General features: G+C 39.1%; 2 protein-coding genes and 1 pseudogene across 2 annotated transcripts; 2 read left to right on the top strand and 1 right to left on the bottom strand.

Moving 5' to 3' along the window:
* The first annotated feature begins 6,054 nt into the window (after nt 1–6,054).
* LOC146721043 (uncharacterized) lies at nt 6,055–7,316 on the top strand (annotated as a pseudogene).
* Nucleotides 7,317–8,444: 1,128 nt separating this feature from the next.
* Nucleotides 8,445–10,031, top strand: LOC146721042 (uncharacterized). The gene has a single exon (XM_085487497.1). The coding sequence runs from the start codon at nt 8,454–8,456 to the stop codon at nt 9,567–9,569; it is 1,116 nt and encodes a 371-aa protein (XP_085343623.1). The 5' UTR covers nt 8,445–8,453; the 3' UTR covers nt 9,570–10,031.
* A 4,510-nt stretch (nt 10,032–14,541) lies between these two features.
* Nucleotides 14,542–15,640, bottom strand: LOC146721041 (uncharacterized). The gene has a single exon (XM_085487492.1). The coding sequence runs from the start codon at nt 15,638–15,640 to the stop codon at nt 14,564–14,566; it is 1,077 nt and encodes a 358-aa protein (XP_085343618.1). The 3' UTR covers nt 14,542–14,563.
* Between the last annotated feature and the right edge of the window lie 521 nt (nt 15,641–16,161).

The raw sequence follows: 16,161 nt of genomic DNA, 5'->3' as shown, positions 1-16,161 counted from the left end.
CATAAACACAAGATCATTGTGATTTTTACGGCACGAAGACAATCGATGGTCCATTTTTTATTCATCGCATCCAAATAAAGAGTGCACTATTTACAGTAAATATAGCTTCCTTCTTGCTGTTGATCTCGTATTTTCAAGAAGGTATGCAACGATCTCATAGTATTGTAACGGTTTCAACCTTTCCCGACGCCGCGGATCGGCTCGCCGGTTCCAGGATCGGGAGGAAGGGGAGATTCAGACTCGCTTATTCCTTATAACAATGCTTTGTTTATTCAAAAAAGAAACAAGTAAACAAAATATTTGTTGCCATAAGGCCTAAATAGAGAAACTTATTGACTACTCGGTATAAACAAAAATGTTTGTTGGCATAAAGCCTTAAATGGAGAAACTTATTGACTACTCGGTATAAACAAAAATGCGGGAGGCGTATAGCCTGTAGCGGTGTCTGTCGGAAAAGATTTACAAAATTACCCGGTATAACGTAGAGATACGGTGTACGGAGGCGTATAGCCTATAGCAGGAAGAGAAACCAGAAACGGGAAACCCGGCTCGTAATGACGAGAAACCCGTCACCGGTGTATAGCAGGAAGAGACCGGAAACCGGGAAACCCGGCGTATACAACGAGAAACCCGTTGCCCGGCGTGTAGCAGGACAAGAGACCGGAAACCCGGGAAACCCGGCGTAACAACGAGGAAACCCCGTTGCCCGGCGTGTAGCAGGAACGAGACCGGAAACCGGGGAAACCGGCGTAATACGAGAAACCCGTTGCCCGGCGTTTGTAGCAGGAAGACGGACCGGAAACCGGGAAACCCGGAGTAACAACGAGAAACCCGTTGCCCGGCGTTTTGTAGCAGGAAGAGACCGGAAACCGGGGGAAACCCGGCGTAACAACGAGAAACCCGTGTGCCCGGCGTGTAGCAGGAAGAGACCGGAAACCGGGAAACCCGGCGTAATGACGAGAAACCCGTCACCGGTGTATAGGCAGGGAAGAGACCGGAAACCGGGAAACCCGGCGGTAACAACGAGAAACCGTTGCCCGATACTAAGGTAGGAGGCCAGAACCGAGAAACCCGGCGTAACAACGAGAAGGCCGTTGCCTGGCTAGGAAGTCCGGAACAGGACTGGTGCCGGCTCATCCGTCGAGCCGGCTTATATACCCTGCCGGCGGTTTCCCCACTCTACATCGAGGCTGTGGTGGGGGTTCTTGGTAACGCCGGCGTCGTAGTGGGCGCCTCTGGGGGTTGTAGTGGGGCGCCCCTAGGGCAGGGTGACCCGTGTATCGCTTATGTTTTTGTGTTTAGGGGCGCCTTAGGCGCCATAGCCTCAAGTGGCGGGCGGGTGATCGGCCCGCGAGGCGTTAGTAACGGCCACGCCGTTACAGTATAAATAGGTATGATAGTTCAATACACCAATATATATCATCGGCATATACCATTTCCATTAAATTTCAGCTGAGAGTTGAATGATTTTTCCATATAAAGTCGAATTTACCCGAAATTTCATATATTTTGAGGTTATAAAAAATTGGGATCTGATGGAGTTAACGGACCTCGGATTTTGATTCAGAGCACCAACAACCAAGGAGTAGGGGGGTCTCTCGGACATACCACTTTTGTTTTTTTGTGTAACAGTGTTATTATTATATTATATAGATCAATCAGCTCTACCGGACACTATTGCAGTTTCTATCATGGCTCTTGGCGAAGGCTGGCACAATTATCATCACATTTTCCCTTGGAATTACAAAACAGCGGAATTTGGAAATTATGGGTTAAATTTTACCACAAGCATTTATCGACTTCTTTATTTATTTAGGTTTAGCTTACGATTTAAAAACTGCATCCGCCGACATGATAAAAAAACGTTCTCTTCAAAGCAATGAAAATAAGAGTTTACTAACTAATCGTGCGAAATTAAAGGATCCCTCGACTGTCTATATTAGTAACAAAATTACGATTTTTCATATTTTTAGTCTTTTGTTGCATTAATTTGACAAAATTAAAATCTTTCTTCAAGATTGCAATACATATCAACGATCCCAAGAAAACTCCAATTTTATATGAAAAACGAGAAATGAATACGAAATTACAGTTTTTCTTATCTATTATATCTTAGTATGGCGTTTCGAATTGCAAATAAACTGTCAAATCATAATGTGTTTTATGACTTTCCACGGTTAGATCCGCATGTGATCCTCTTTTCTTAACCTCTTAGCTTCTTTTTCTTCTCCATTACCTTCCATTTTTGGTTCCTCTTTCTCCAATTTTATCATAACTATCTCCCTTTCGCCATCTTTTTCTCCAGCCCTTCCAATCTCCTCTTCATTCCTTCTATATTCTCCTTTAACTCCTTCTCTTCTCTCCATTTTTCCATTTTGCTCTCTGTAGTTCTCTTCTTAGCTTCTCCATCTCTCCTCTTATCCTTTCCTTCTGCTTTTTTTATTTCCTTATTCAATTTCCCCATCATCTCTTTCAATTCCTGTCACATATCTTGAATTAGTCTCCCTTTGCTCATCCCTTCCTTTCTCTGGTGATCTCACTATTTTATTATTTTTTTAAAAGTCTTCACGCCCTCCTTTCTGTGCTCTTTTCCTCCAGCTCCCTTTTTTCTTTTCAATAAATTCTCTATACTTTCTAAGCTACCACTTCTTTCTTTTCTTTTTTAACTTTATAGCTTCATCTGTAAAATCTTGTAAAAACAAATTAACATCATTAGGTTTTTCATAACCATGATAGATACCTATCACAGATATATATTGTGGATATTCAGATATTGAGCATAATATTGGATATATCTGACTACTGGAACTTTTCCTTAAAGGCAAACCATCAATATTAATAAACAAATTAATTTTTTCTGGCTGTTTTTCTAACAAATTAATTAAATTTTGAACTGCAAATTGAATTTCCATGTGTACATAAGTGCCTGAACCTACAGATTTGTAGGGTACATGTCGAGGAGTACAAAGTAAAGTTCTGGGATCTTGAGGCAAAAAAATATTTGTTCCTAATTTTAATAAATTTAATAAACTTCGTAAGGCGTTATGTGAAATATTATATGATATTGCCCATAATCGTAATTTATTAATAAAATTATTACTTTGATTATGTAAATTTTGATTTTCTATATTTTGTTGTGATATTGGAGTATCATTTTTAATAACATTATCAGAGTTATCAGAAGATAAGCTATATAAGTCATGTAAAACATTAAAGCAATCTGTATTAAAACAGTCCTCTGTTTTATAAGTACTATTACATTGGAAATCTGTATTTTTTGTAATTAAAACATCATTTATACAATCATATTTAGAATTATTACAATTCTCCTGTGATAATGTAAAACATGTTGCGCTTTCTCTTTTAACATTTCTATAAAAAGTCGCTTTACTACGACGTTTCATTATATTTGTTCTTGGAAAAATTAATGTGGGATTCTTAATGATAAATTAATTGTTAAAAGAGCTTGTAAGAAATCAAAGGTTAGAAAATCTATCACTGTAACAAATAATACAACGTGAGGAAATGATAATAATATTTATTGTTTTTAATAACAATTAATATTTACTTACCTTCTCAATAAGAGCTTCTTTTTCTGTACAAGCTTACACACTTTTTATTTATCGTACACTATATACTATGAACGGACTCAACGGACTGTATGTACTTAATAATAAAAGCAGAAAAGAGATAATGAATAATTGCTCCTTCTTCTGTAATTTCTGAACGCCATCTACATCTTAAATACATTTGAATATTCTGTGAACATTTATGGAATATAAACAATATATTCTTATAGCTGATTTTAACATGTTCTAGGTAGATTTATAGATTATTCTTTATAAACAAGGATATTCTATAGAGATGTATAGATGATTCTTTGAGAATATTCTCAAAAAAATATTTTTGATGCTACATAGAATATTCATGCAATATTTGTGTGTTATCTGGGAATAAAACTTAAATTAATCTAAAATTATAAAAATAAACTCGAAAGTTAAAACAAATGAGAAAGCAAACGTTTCAATCCAATTTTTCGGATCTTCTTCAGCGCAGTACAAAAAGCAAAATTAAAATCACCAAAGTCTAAATATTTTTAACGTATAAACGTTTTCTCATTAATTTTCTCATTACACCTCACTAATTATAATATCCAAAATCAAGTGCGTTATAAAACAATAATCTAACACATGGTATAAAAAAATGCTAATAAAAACTTACATATATTTATGATGTGACAATATTTTAATTGTAACAGTAACAAAAGTGACGCTAGTGTAATCCTCATGTCAATACAATGTCGTCAATATATCTAAAGTAAATCGGGGGTGTGAATTTTAACAATTTTGATTGAATTTTGATGAAATTAGTCAGGTGTAATGAGAAAATTATTTTGATTTATAGGATGCGTTTAATATTTTATATTTTAACACCTGCCAACCTCGTAGTCAGAAAACTAGAGAGGATCGCTTCTCACAGTAACGTAAATATGATGGCTCAGTGAGAGTCATATTAATGTTAATCTTACGACGTTTTATTTCGTTTACTAATGTAACCGCGTTTAAATATGTTTATTAGACGTTTATACGTTAAAAATATTTAGACTTTGGTGATTTTAATTTTGCTTTTTGTACTGCGCTGAAGAAGATCCGAAAAATTGGATTGAAACGTTTGCTTTCTCATTTGTTTTAACTTTCGAGTTTATTTTTATAATTTTAGATTAATTTAAGTTTTATTCCCAGATAACACACAAATATTGCATGAATATTTTATGTAGCATCAAAAATATTTTTTTGAGAATATTCTCAAAGAAATCATCTATACATCTCTATAGAATATCCTTGTTTATAAAGAATAATCTATAAATCTACCTAGAACATGTTAAAATCAGCTATAAGAATATATTGTTTATATTCCATAAATGTTCACAGAATATTCAAATGTATTTAAGATGTAGATGGCGTTCAGAAATTACAGAAGAAGGAGCAATTATTCATTATCTCTTTTCTGCTTTTATTATTAAGTACATACAGTCCGTTGAGTCCGTTCATAGTATATAGTGTACGATAAATAAAAAGTGTGTAAGCTTGTACAGAAAAAGAAGCTCTTATTGAGAAGGTAAGTAAATATTAATTGTTATTAAAAACAATAAATATTATTATCATTTCCTCACGTTGTATTATTTGTTACAGTGATAGATTTTCTAACCTTTGATTTCTTACAAGCTCTTTTAACAATTAATTTATCATTAAGAATCCCACATTAATTTTTCCAAGAACAAATATAATGAAACGTCGTAGTAAAGCGACTTTTTATAGAAATGTTAAAAGAGAAAGCGCAACATGTTTTACATTATCACAGGAGAATTGTAATAATTCTAAATATGATTGTATAAATGATGTTTTAATTACAAAAAATACAGATTTCCAATGTAATAGTACTTATAAAACAGAGGACTGTTTTAATACAGATTGCTTTAATGTTTTACATGACTTATATAGCTTATCTTCTGATAACTCTGATAATGTTATTAAAAATGATACTCCAATATCACAACAAAATATAGAAAATCAAAATTTACATAATCAAAGTAATAATTTTATTAATAAATTACGATTATGGGCTATATCATATAATATTTCACATAACGCCTTACGAAGTTTATTAAATTTATTAAAATTAGAAACAAATATTTTTTTGCCTCAAGATCCCAGAACTTTACTTTGTACTCCTCGACATGTACCCTACAAATCTGTAGGTTCAGGCACTTATGTACACATGGAAATTCAATTTGCAGTTCAAAATTTAATTAATTTGTTAGAAAAACAGCCAGAAAAAATTAATTTGTTTATTAATATTGATGGTTTGCCTTTAAGCAAAAGTTCCAGTAGTCAGATATATCCAATATTATGCTCAATATCTGAATATCCACAATATATATCTGTGATAGGTATCTATCATGGTTATGAAAAACCTAATGATGTTAATTTGTTTTTACAAGATTTTACAGATGAAGCTATAAAGTTATCGGAAAATGGTTTTATTTATAATAATCATGCTATACCATTTGCAATTAAAGCATTTATATGTGATGCTCCAGCAAAATCACTCATTACTTCTTGCAAAGGTCACACTGGATTTTTTGCATGTACTAAATGTATGCAAAGAGGAAAATATATAAAAGCCAGAGTGTGTTATCCTGAAATAAATTATTTTGAAAGAACGGATGAAAATTTCTGTAATAGAGTTCAATCTGAACATCATACAGGAACATCAATTTTAGAAACAATACCTTCGATTAACATGGTAAAAAGTTTCCCTCTTGAATACATGCATTTAGTATGCCTTGGCGTAGTAAAAAAACTAATAAATATATGGTTCTTTGGACCTATTTCACATAGATTATCAAAAACCAACATACAATCTATTTCAAGTTATCTCATTGAAATAAAATCTTGTATTCCTCCTGATTTTGTAAGAAAAACCCGGTCTTTAAATGAAGTTGCACGCTGGAAAGCAACTGAATTTAGATTTTTTTTATTGTATTGTGGTCCAGTTGTTTTAAAAAATATCCTTTCATCTGACAAATACTTACATTTTATATCTTTACATATTGCTGTTAGAATTTTAATTAATGCTAATTTATATACAAAGTATTTAGAATAAGCATGTTTATTATTAATATTTTTTGTGAAACAATTTAAAGTCATTTATGGAGCAGAATACACTTCACACAATGTACATGGATTAATTCATGTTGTTGATGATTGCAAAGTTTTTGGACCTTTAGATCTTTACAGTGCATTTCCTTTTGAAAATTACATGCAATATCTAAAACGATTAGTTAGAAAATCTCATTATCCATTAGCACAACTTGTAAAGCGTATTCATGAGTCACAAAATATATTGATAACTAAACTGTCAAAAAAAAAATAAAATTGCAAATGGTACTAGAACATCATGAAGGTCCTTTACCTATGACACATTTTTCTGCTCAATTTAAAAAATTGATTATAAATAATGTGTCGTTTGGTACACGTTTTGGAGATAATTGCTGTTATTTAAAAGATAAGTGTATTATGTTAATAGAAAATTTTGCTATAAAAGATAATAAGTACTACTTAATTGGAAAAAAATTTATTAATATAACAAGTTTTATTTCTGAACCATTTCAATCTTTAAATTTTGATATATTTTCAGTACATAAACTCGGAGAATTATCTATGTCACTAGTGGAAGATATTTCCAACAAAATGATAATTTTCCCATATAATAATACTTATGTTGTGTTAGTAGGAATACTAGGGGGGTTCTAACCCGGGTCCTCTGAGGGGGGTGCGGGGCGGGGGGGTTTTCGGGGGCGAGGGGGTATGACGTCACGCGGGCGGGGGGTCTTATCAGCAGATAAGCTTATCTATGTTTATAAACAAAAGATAAACAATATCTATTACAAAGGGCTGCCGACAATCGGGGGGGGGGGGTGCGTTTCTTTTCCTCATACGTCTATGTTTATAAACAAAAGATAAACAATATCTATTACAAAGGGCTGCCGACAATCGGGGGGGGGGGGAGGTTGCGTTTCTTCTCTTCATACGTTTATGTTTATAAACAAAAGATAAACAATATCTATTACAAAAGGGCTGCCGACAATCGGGGGAAGGGGGGGGGGTTGCGTTTCTTCTCCTTATACGTTATCTGTATATTTCTAAGAAATATAATCAAATTCTAAGAAGGGCCACCGCTTGGCATACGCCGACAATCAAGGGGGTTGCGTTTCTTCCCCCATACGTTATCTGTATATTTCTAAGAAATATAATTAAATTCTAAGAAGGGCCGCTTGGATCCGAGCGCCGACAATCAGTTCTCTGAAAATCTAAGATAATCAAATTTTAAGAAGGGCCACCGCTTGGCATACGCCGACAATCAAGGGGGTTGATACATGATCTATACGTATATTTCTAAGAAATACCAGCGCCGATAACCAGCGGCTGCAGGAATTTATAAACAAAACAAGCGCCGAAAATTTACGTCATCTAAATTTTTCTCGTTCGTACGTTGACGAACAAAGGGTTAATTGGGATATATAACGAGGACCGATGCCGCTGCCGGGCCATAGTACCACTGGCGAGCGCACGCTCTCTTCATTCAAGATGTTTGTCATGCTATCAAGTGCTTCCGACATTCTCAGTTTAAGTGCCGAACAGTTACAATATATTCCGAAGATTGTTTTACTACAAAAGTGTGGATATTTCGTAGAGCATTTGTGGGACAAGCTTCCAGAGCATATCAAGACGGATCCGGAGGTTCAGACATATCGTCGCTGCCTCGAACATTACAATCGGCCGTGGATGCGAACGCATATTGACGGTCCAGCACCGATGATCAGGGATTGCAGCGAATGTCAGCGAAAATAGGCTGAGGTTAAAAGTGTGAAAAAGTGCCAGACATAAAAAATGGAGAACATTGAGCGCGACCTGTTGGAGCGTTCCCACCAAGTCGCCACCTTGGGCGAATATTTTGGATGGCTGCAAGAGTGCGAACGGTTTATCGAAGAGCTGGAAGAACGCAGCCGTGCCAAGCGTCCGCGTCTCTCGATTGGACATAGGCAATCTCTCGTGGCGAGAATAGCGCGACTCGAGGGTGCGAAGGTGCGCTTGCAGAGACAGTATGTCGGTGAATCCATGTTTAGTGGTGGATCCATACCTAGTGGCAGCGGCGGCGGCAATAACGCGCAAAGACTCGTTTGGCGCGAGATCGATACGGCGTTCGATAGCCGTATACTTACCGGTGCGGTAATTAACGTCGACTATATCGAACCGCGTCAGTTTTTGGAAAATGCAGCAGACATTGTAGTCGAGAACATGGAGAATGTGCTGCAGAGACACATCAGTGTAAAAGTGAACACTGTTTTCAACGGCGAATTTGTGTCCGGTGACAAGCGTGCCAATAAAAGTATTAATACGAGAAACTTTGAACTCTTTCGCACGTCCGATGTACGCGAGTGGTACGAGCGCCGCGTAATCGAGCCCACGCTAGCATCGCTAGAAGAGTTCCAGGAACGCGATAGCGGCTGGGCATTGTCGCGGATAATAGATTTGACAGTAAATATCAACAAGTATAATCCTATGCGCGCTGGATGCCATGTCAAATTACCGCAAAAAATTATGGTAAAAAGAGCGGTTGTTAATGTGCTATCAGCGGACAATGCGTGTTTCGCATGGTCAGTAGTAGCCGCTCTGTACCCCGCTGAAAGACATATGGAACGAGAATCCTCCTATCCGCATTACACCACAGTGCTGAATCTCCAAAACATTGAGTTTCCAGTGACTGTGAATCAAATTAAAAAGTTTGAACTTGCAAACGACATCTCCGTGAATGTGTACATCATCGAGAACGAGAACATCGTCCCGTTGCGTCTTTCGGAAAAAAAGAAGGACAGGCACGTCAATCTGCTGTACGTGGAAGACGAAAACAGCGTCGGGCATTTTGTTTTGATAAAAAATCTGTCTCGCCTCGTGAGCTCACAGCTGAGCAAAAAGAAATGTAAAAAATTTATATGCGATCGGTAAGTATATATATATTTATTACACGTAAATTATATTTTAATTAAATTTTCATTAAATTTTTTATTTTTTACAGATGCCTACATTATTTCGGAGCGGTGGATAAATTGCAAGCGCATACGGAAGATTGCGGGAAATTGAACGACTGTGCTATTCGGTTGCCGAGCGACAAGGACAAGTGGCTCAGCTTCGACAACTACACGAGGAAGGAGCGGCTGCCGTTTGTAGTGTACGCCGATCTCGAGTGTGTTTTGGCAAAGACCGAAGATGCCAAAAATTATCAACACCATCAAGTGTTCAGCATCGCGTACTATGTACAGTGTTCGTATGACAGTTCGTTGTCCGCGTACAATTCCCGCCGTAGTGTCGATTGCGTCGCATGGTTCGCCGAACAGCTTAAAAATTTAGCAATCCGCGTAAAAAATATTTTAACGACCAATGTCCCCATGGTAAATTTAACGCCTGACGAGTGGTTAAAATTTCGCACCTGCGACGCATTGTCACATTTGTGAAAAATCGTTTGACGAAGACGAATACACGCGTCCGCGATCATTGCCACCTCACCGGGCGGTACAGGGGTCCTGCGCATTCAAATTGTAACTTAAATTACAAAGAATCATTTTGTATCCCTATAGTCTTTCACAATCTGTCCGGCTACGACGCACATTTTATTATCGAGGACATAGCCACAGCGTTCGAAGGGGAAATCGAATTACTGCCGATAACAAAGGAAAAATATATATCATTCTCGAAAACTGTTAGATTGACACAAGACAAAAATGCAAAAAATTATATCAAATTACGCTTTATCGATTCGTATAAGTTTCTCAGTGCTAGTCTCGACAAATTAGCGTCATTTTTGGATAAAGATAAACTAAAAATTTTACATTCGGAATATCAAAATTTAACTAGTGAAAAATTCAATTTATTGACACGAAAGGGTGTCTTTCCATACGAATACATAGACTGCGTGGACAGATTACAAGACACACGTTTACCGCCGCGCGACTCATTTTACAGTTCCTTAACTGGCGACACAGTATCCGAGAGTGATTACGCGCACGCCGAGACCGTCTGGAGCCGATTCTCCCTTCGAACGCTAGGCGAATATAGCGATTTATATTTAAAAATTGATGTCTTGTTATTAGCCGATATATTTGAGAATTTTCGCGATAGTTGTATAAAAAGTTACGGACTCGATCCCGCGTATTATTATACTCTCCCCGGATATACATGGGACGCCATGTTAAAACATACGAATATAAAATTTGAATTATTAACAGACATTGACATGGTTATGAATGTCGAACGAGGTATACGCGGCGGCCTTAGTCAATGTTCAGGCCGATACGCACAGGCTAATAACAAGTACATGCAATCGTACGACCCATCGAAACCCTCATCGTACCTCATGTATTTCGATGTAAATAATTTGTACGGATGGGCAATGTGTCAACCATTGCCATATGCTGATTTTCGGTGGGTCGACGATATATCGAATTTTGACGTATCATCTATCGCGTTCGATTCACCTATAGGCTATGTTCTCGAAGTAGATTTAGAGTATCCGCAGCATCTTCATGACGCGCACATTGACCTACCGTTTTGCCCGACGCGCGATAAGCCGCCCGGCAAGCGGGAATATAAACTCCTAGCAACGCTTTACGATAAGAAGCGCTACGTAATACACTATCGTAATCTGCAGCAGTGCACGCGCCACGGGCTACGCATAACAAAAATATATCGCATACTACAATTCACGCAGTCAGCGTGGCTTCAAAAATACATCGAACTTAACACACAGTTTAGAACACGAGCGAAAAACGATTTTGAAAAAAATTTATATAAATTGATGAATAACGCGGTATTCGGCAAGACGATGGAAAATGTGCGCAATCATATGGATGTAAAATTATTAACAAAATGGGACGGACGGTACGGTGCGGAGGCAATGATCGCTAAACCAAATTTTCATAGTACAAGCATATTTTCGGAAAAATTAGTTGCCATAGAATTACGCAAACTCGAAGTTAAATTCTACAAACCAATCTACGTCGGCATGTGCATACTCGACGTATCAAAAGTATGTCTTTATGAATTTCACCACGAATACATGTCACCGCTCTATCGTGACAATTGTAGAGTAATGTACACCGACACGGATAGTTTAATATATCAAATTAAATGTCAGGATGTCTATGAAAATTTGAAACGCGACATCGCTCGATTCGATACCAGCGATTACGCCGCGAATAATGCGTACGGTATACCGCTCGCGAATAAAAAGGTGCCGGGTCTGATGAAAGATGAGAATAACGGCGCGATAATGACCGAATTCGTCGGGCTTAGAGCAAAAATGTATGCTTTGCGGGTGGATGGTAAAAAGGACACTAAAAAGGCAAAAGGTGTCAAAAGTAACGTCGTAGCGCGTAGTATAACATTCGACGATTATACACGCTGTCTTAATGACGAGATTGAAATGACGCGTCAACAGTTCATGTATAAGATCGAAATTGCATAAAGTGTATACCATCAGCGAGACGAAAATTGCTCTAAGTCCCTACGACGACAAGCGGTATGTCGTACCTGATTCGACCGACACCTTGCCGTGGGGACATTATCGAATACCGTTGTAAATAAATTATATTGTAAGGACGTATTAATGAGAATTATATATATTTTGTTATATATTTCATATATTTCATATGTTATACAATATATATATTGTTATACAATGATTTAATAAAATACATTAAATAACATTGTTTTTATGTATCCAAGAGTTGTGCAAACTGTCGAATCCCAGCCATTTCACATAAACCTCGTCACCCCTCCTGCGCAGTATTTTCTCCACGAGGTACACATCCGGATAATTTGCACGATGCAGCTCATGCTCGTAAAACGCTCCAGCGATAGATGTCTTGCGATAATCCTCGAGTAGATATGTTACGGTATTAGTATGCTGCACTTTAACAATCTTAAACACCTCGGTTGTCCAATTTGGCGTGTATCCCTTCTCGAAAAGTTGTTTGTACTTGCTGACGCGTACCTGATCACCTACTTTGAACTTTGCCGGACCCGCGATTTTTACACGATTGTACACGGTAGCCAAGAGTCTTTCGGCGATCGCGGGGGTAACGTCGGCGGGTCGCATACCAATCGTTCGATGCTTGCGTCCGTTGTAATCTGATACGAGGCGTGGCAGCATGTCGAACCACTTGTAAGTACCATTCAGCGTAAACATCTTCCACATATCGTTCTTTAGTGTGCGATTGAATCGCTCGACGACCGACGCCTTCAATATCGAATATGTAGAATAGTGATTAATGTCATGTCTTCGCATAAGTCGTTGCACATCGGCATTGTAAAATTCCTTTCCGTTATCGGTTTGCATGTTTTTCGGGCATCTCTTGCTATCCCGAATTATCTTGGCGATTGCGTCAGCTGTCTCGCTTCCTCCTTTACTCTTGAGTGGTACAGCCCACGCATACTTGCTCAACACATCGATGATGGTGAGTATGTAGTGGTAACCTCTGTTGAAACGGGAGTATGGACGCATCTCGACAATGTCGGCTTGCCACAAATCATCGTATCCTCGCACTATGACATGTCTTCGAGGGAAATTTTTTCTCGCTGACGCGTGCAACTCGTTTACCAACTATCCAAACTGCCGTCTCTCCAAACTATGTTGCTTGTTGTTATTTTCACTATTCATTCTCGTTCTTTCGGGTTCTTTCGGGTTCGTGCCTCGTTGTTTCGGGTTTTTTTCGGGTTCGTGCCTTGTTGTTTCGGGTTCTTTTGCGTTCGCGCCTCGTTGTTTCGGGTTCTTTTGGGTTCGTGCCTTGTTGTTTCGGGTTCTTTCGGGTTAAATTCTCGTTGTTTCGGGTTCGTGCCTTGTTTTTTTGGGTTAAATTCTCGTTCTTTTGGGTTCTTTCGGGTTTTTTCGGGTTCGTGCCTCGTTGTTTCGGGTTCTTTCGGGTTCGTGCCTCGTTGTTTCGGGTTCGTGCCTCGTTGTTTCGGGTTCTTTCGGGTTCGTGCCTCGTTGTTTCGGTTTCGTGCCTCGTTGTTTCGGGTTCGTGCCTTGTTGTTTCGGGTTCTTTCGGGTTAAATTTTCGTTCTTTCACGTTCGTACCACGTTGTTTCGGGTTCTTTCACGTTCGTTCACTCACGTCCTTGGCCCATTCGAAAATCGTTCCTGACTCGATCACAGCCTCGTCCCAAGTCGTTTCTGATACGTTCGTAGCCCGCCTTGGCCCGTTCGCAGCCGTCCCTGACCTGTTCGCAACCCTTACAGAGTTGTTGATAGCCTTTTATGTAACCTTTAAGGACTTGTTCGTAGCCTCGTTCGCAACCCTGTTTGACATGATCGTAACCTCGATCGTAGCGGTCGCGTTCACCACCGTTTCCAGGTCGTTCACTGCTGCTTCCGGGTCGTTCACTGCTGCTTCCAGGTCGGTCACTGATGCCACTCATTGTTGTTTGGTAGCACGCTGATAATCCTCCGTAGCTGTTCAACAATTGTTTGCAACCACTCGAAAATCCTTTCTAGACGTTTCACAACTGTTTGATAGACGTTTCTGAGCCAACCGCTCATTAGATGCCTGTGTCTGAGGTAGTGTTTGGCGCACGCAGAAGCTCTTTTATCGCAGTTTCCAACGCTCGTACATCCTTCTCTAACGCAGCCAGCTTCTCATCTGACTCTTTCTGTTGGATCATCAATGTTTTAAAGCACTCTTCCAGGTATAATTTGTTGACGACATCGGTATCCGCCTCAGGTTGCGCTACACGGCGAATCTTGCGCAATCTCGCGTCATAATCTGTAGCGACGCGATGCAGAGCGTTTTTGCGCACGCATTTTCTAATCAATCTATACCATTGATCGTTTGTGCCAGGGGTTGCATCATTTCTCCTCTCGAATAATCCAAATTTATTGATAGACATTTTTTCAATGCTTTGTAAAGTGTCACACGATAAACTGAATAGATTGTCGGGAACCTTGTTTAATTTATAATAATGCCCGCTTCCCGCAGTTCCTCGATAATCGACAAGATCTCGTTGTTATGCGCGTTGTTGCCAGCTTGGTGCGAAGCATCGAGCAATCGTAGGCGATCCACTAGCTCGTTGGGGTCGTCCCAGTGCACGTAATCAATCTTATTGTTGGTTAGCGTCATAGCGCGAGGCATTCCCATGCCAGATTTTGGGTCGTCCGATTCCACCCGCGTCAACGGTGCGATTATATATTTGTACTTGTCCCCCTTGCTACTCTTCACACGGCCTTGCACATCAAAGTTGCGTTTATGCGCATTTGTCGCCAATAATATATGTTTGTATTTTTGCAAATCATCCTCCTGGTAATCAGGTTCTTTCTTGAAGATCAACTCGTACAATCCGGGCGTTCCAATGTACCGCGTGTCGCCTATGATTATATTGTCATCTTTGTCAATCGTGAATCGCTTGTTTCCGATGCGCATTTCTTTCTCGTCGAAATAGACTCCGTATACATTATCAATTTCTTTCTTCTCATCAGCACCGAGGAGAGCGTCCATGTACTTTTGTCCTAATGGCCCCCAATCCTTTCGCATCATTTGTCGACCTTCCAACGATCTTAACCAGTGTCGAAGGGATATTTCGGGCAGGTTACGCGTGGTTTTGAAAACATTTTCGTCTACGAGTGTTTTGAGTATCACAGGTTGTGCGTTTTTCGGTGTAGATGTTGTCGGCAATGAAGCGTCCAATGGCTTCAAAATATCATATTTTCTTTTTTTCAATGTCTCCTCCTCCTCCTCTTTATATCGCTTGATGGTTTTATGTTTACTCTTTTTCGGTGTTTCCCCCTCATACCGTGTCTCGATCTTCACACCGTCGTCGTCGTCGGTGTTAGGCTCGTTTTTCACCGAAATCGTCGCGTTGTCGACAATCTTTTGTAGTGGTTCGATAATAGGTTTAAAGTGAGTCTTGACGGCGATATCATCATCGATCTTTCCGGTCTTCAGAGCGCGGTGTTTCTTGCGGATCGATTCGGCCGTCTTCGCAATCTCCTTGGCAACTTTTTCACGCTCGCGAATATTATCAGCCATGTCGGCAGCACTCTCTCTAGAGTTTCTCTCGACTGGGAGGATTGTTGATGACGACTAATGGCTCTGCGGTATCGCGAACTCATTAAATCCTTTTCTGTATCGCCCGTTCGTAAGCGAGCTGTCCTTGTCTATCACTAGAAATCCATACTTTTGCTGCCAACAAGTACGACATAACTCACTGAAATCCTCATACGACATGTCGGTATTCACGTGATCGTTGTACACGTGCTTCAAATTGGTGGCGTCCTGTTTAAACAGGATTAGCAGGTTCGCGTTGTCGCGTATAAGATGTTTCGGTATTCTCGCGTATGTCTGACAGAGATAGAAGCAGTCGATGTTTGAGTGGCGCCCCATTGAGAAGTACTCTCTTATCGTATCTTGCTTGTCGCATGCCACGTCATCAAAGACAAAAATTGAATTTGGATAAGCCTCGCTCGGTGGAATGACGTCACTGTTATTGGAGAATGTAAAGTAGCCGATTTCGTCAATCGGCGTCAATAAATCTTTCAAATAGCGATATT

The sequence above is a fragment of the Nylanderia fulva genome, unplaced genomic scaffold (assembly GCF_048542155.1).
Source record: "Nylanderia fulva isolate GAGA-0341 unplaced genomic scaffold, ASM4854215v1 Scaffold56, whole genome shotgun sequence".
Classification (NCBI taxonomy): Eukaryota; Metazoa; Arthropoda; class Insecta; order Hymenoptera; family Formicidae; genus Nylanderia; species Nylanderia fulva.
This window is presented reverse-complemented; position numbering and strand designations above follow the sequence as displayed.

Bases quoted from the DNA above. Each gene is read 5' to 3' on its own strand.
- LOC146721042 (XM_085487497.1), top strand. From the start codon at position 8,454: ATGGAGAACATTGAGCGCGACCTGTTGGAGCGTTCCCACCAAGTCGCC.
- LOC146721041 (XM_085487492.1), bottom strand. From the start codon at position 15,640: ATGGCTGATAATATTCGCGAGCGTGAAAAAGTTGCCAAGGAGATTGCG.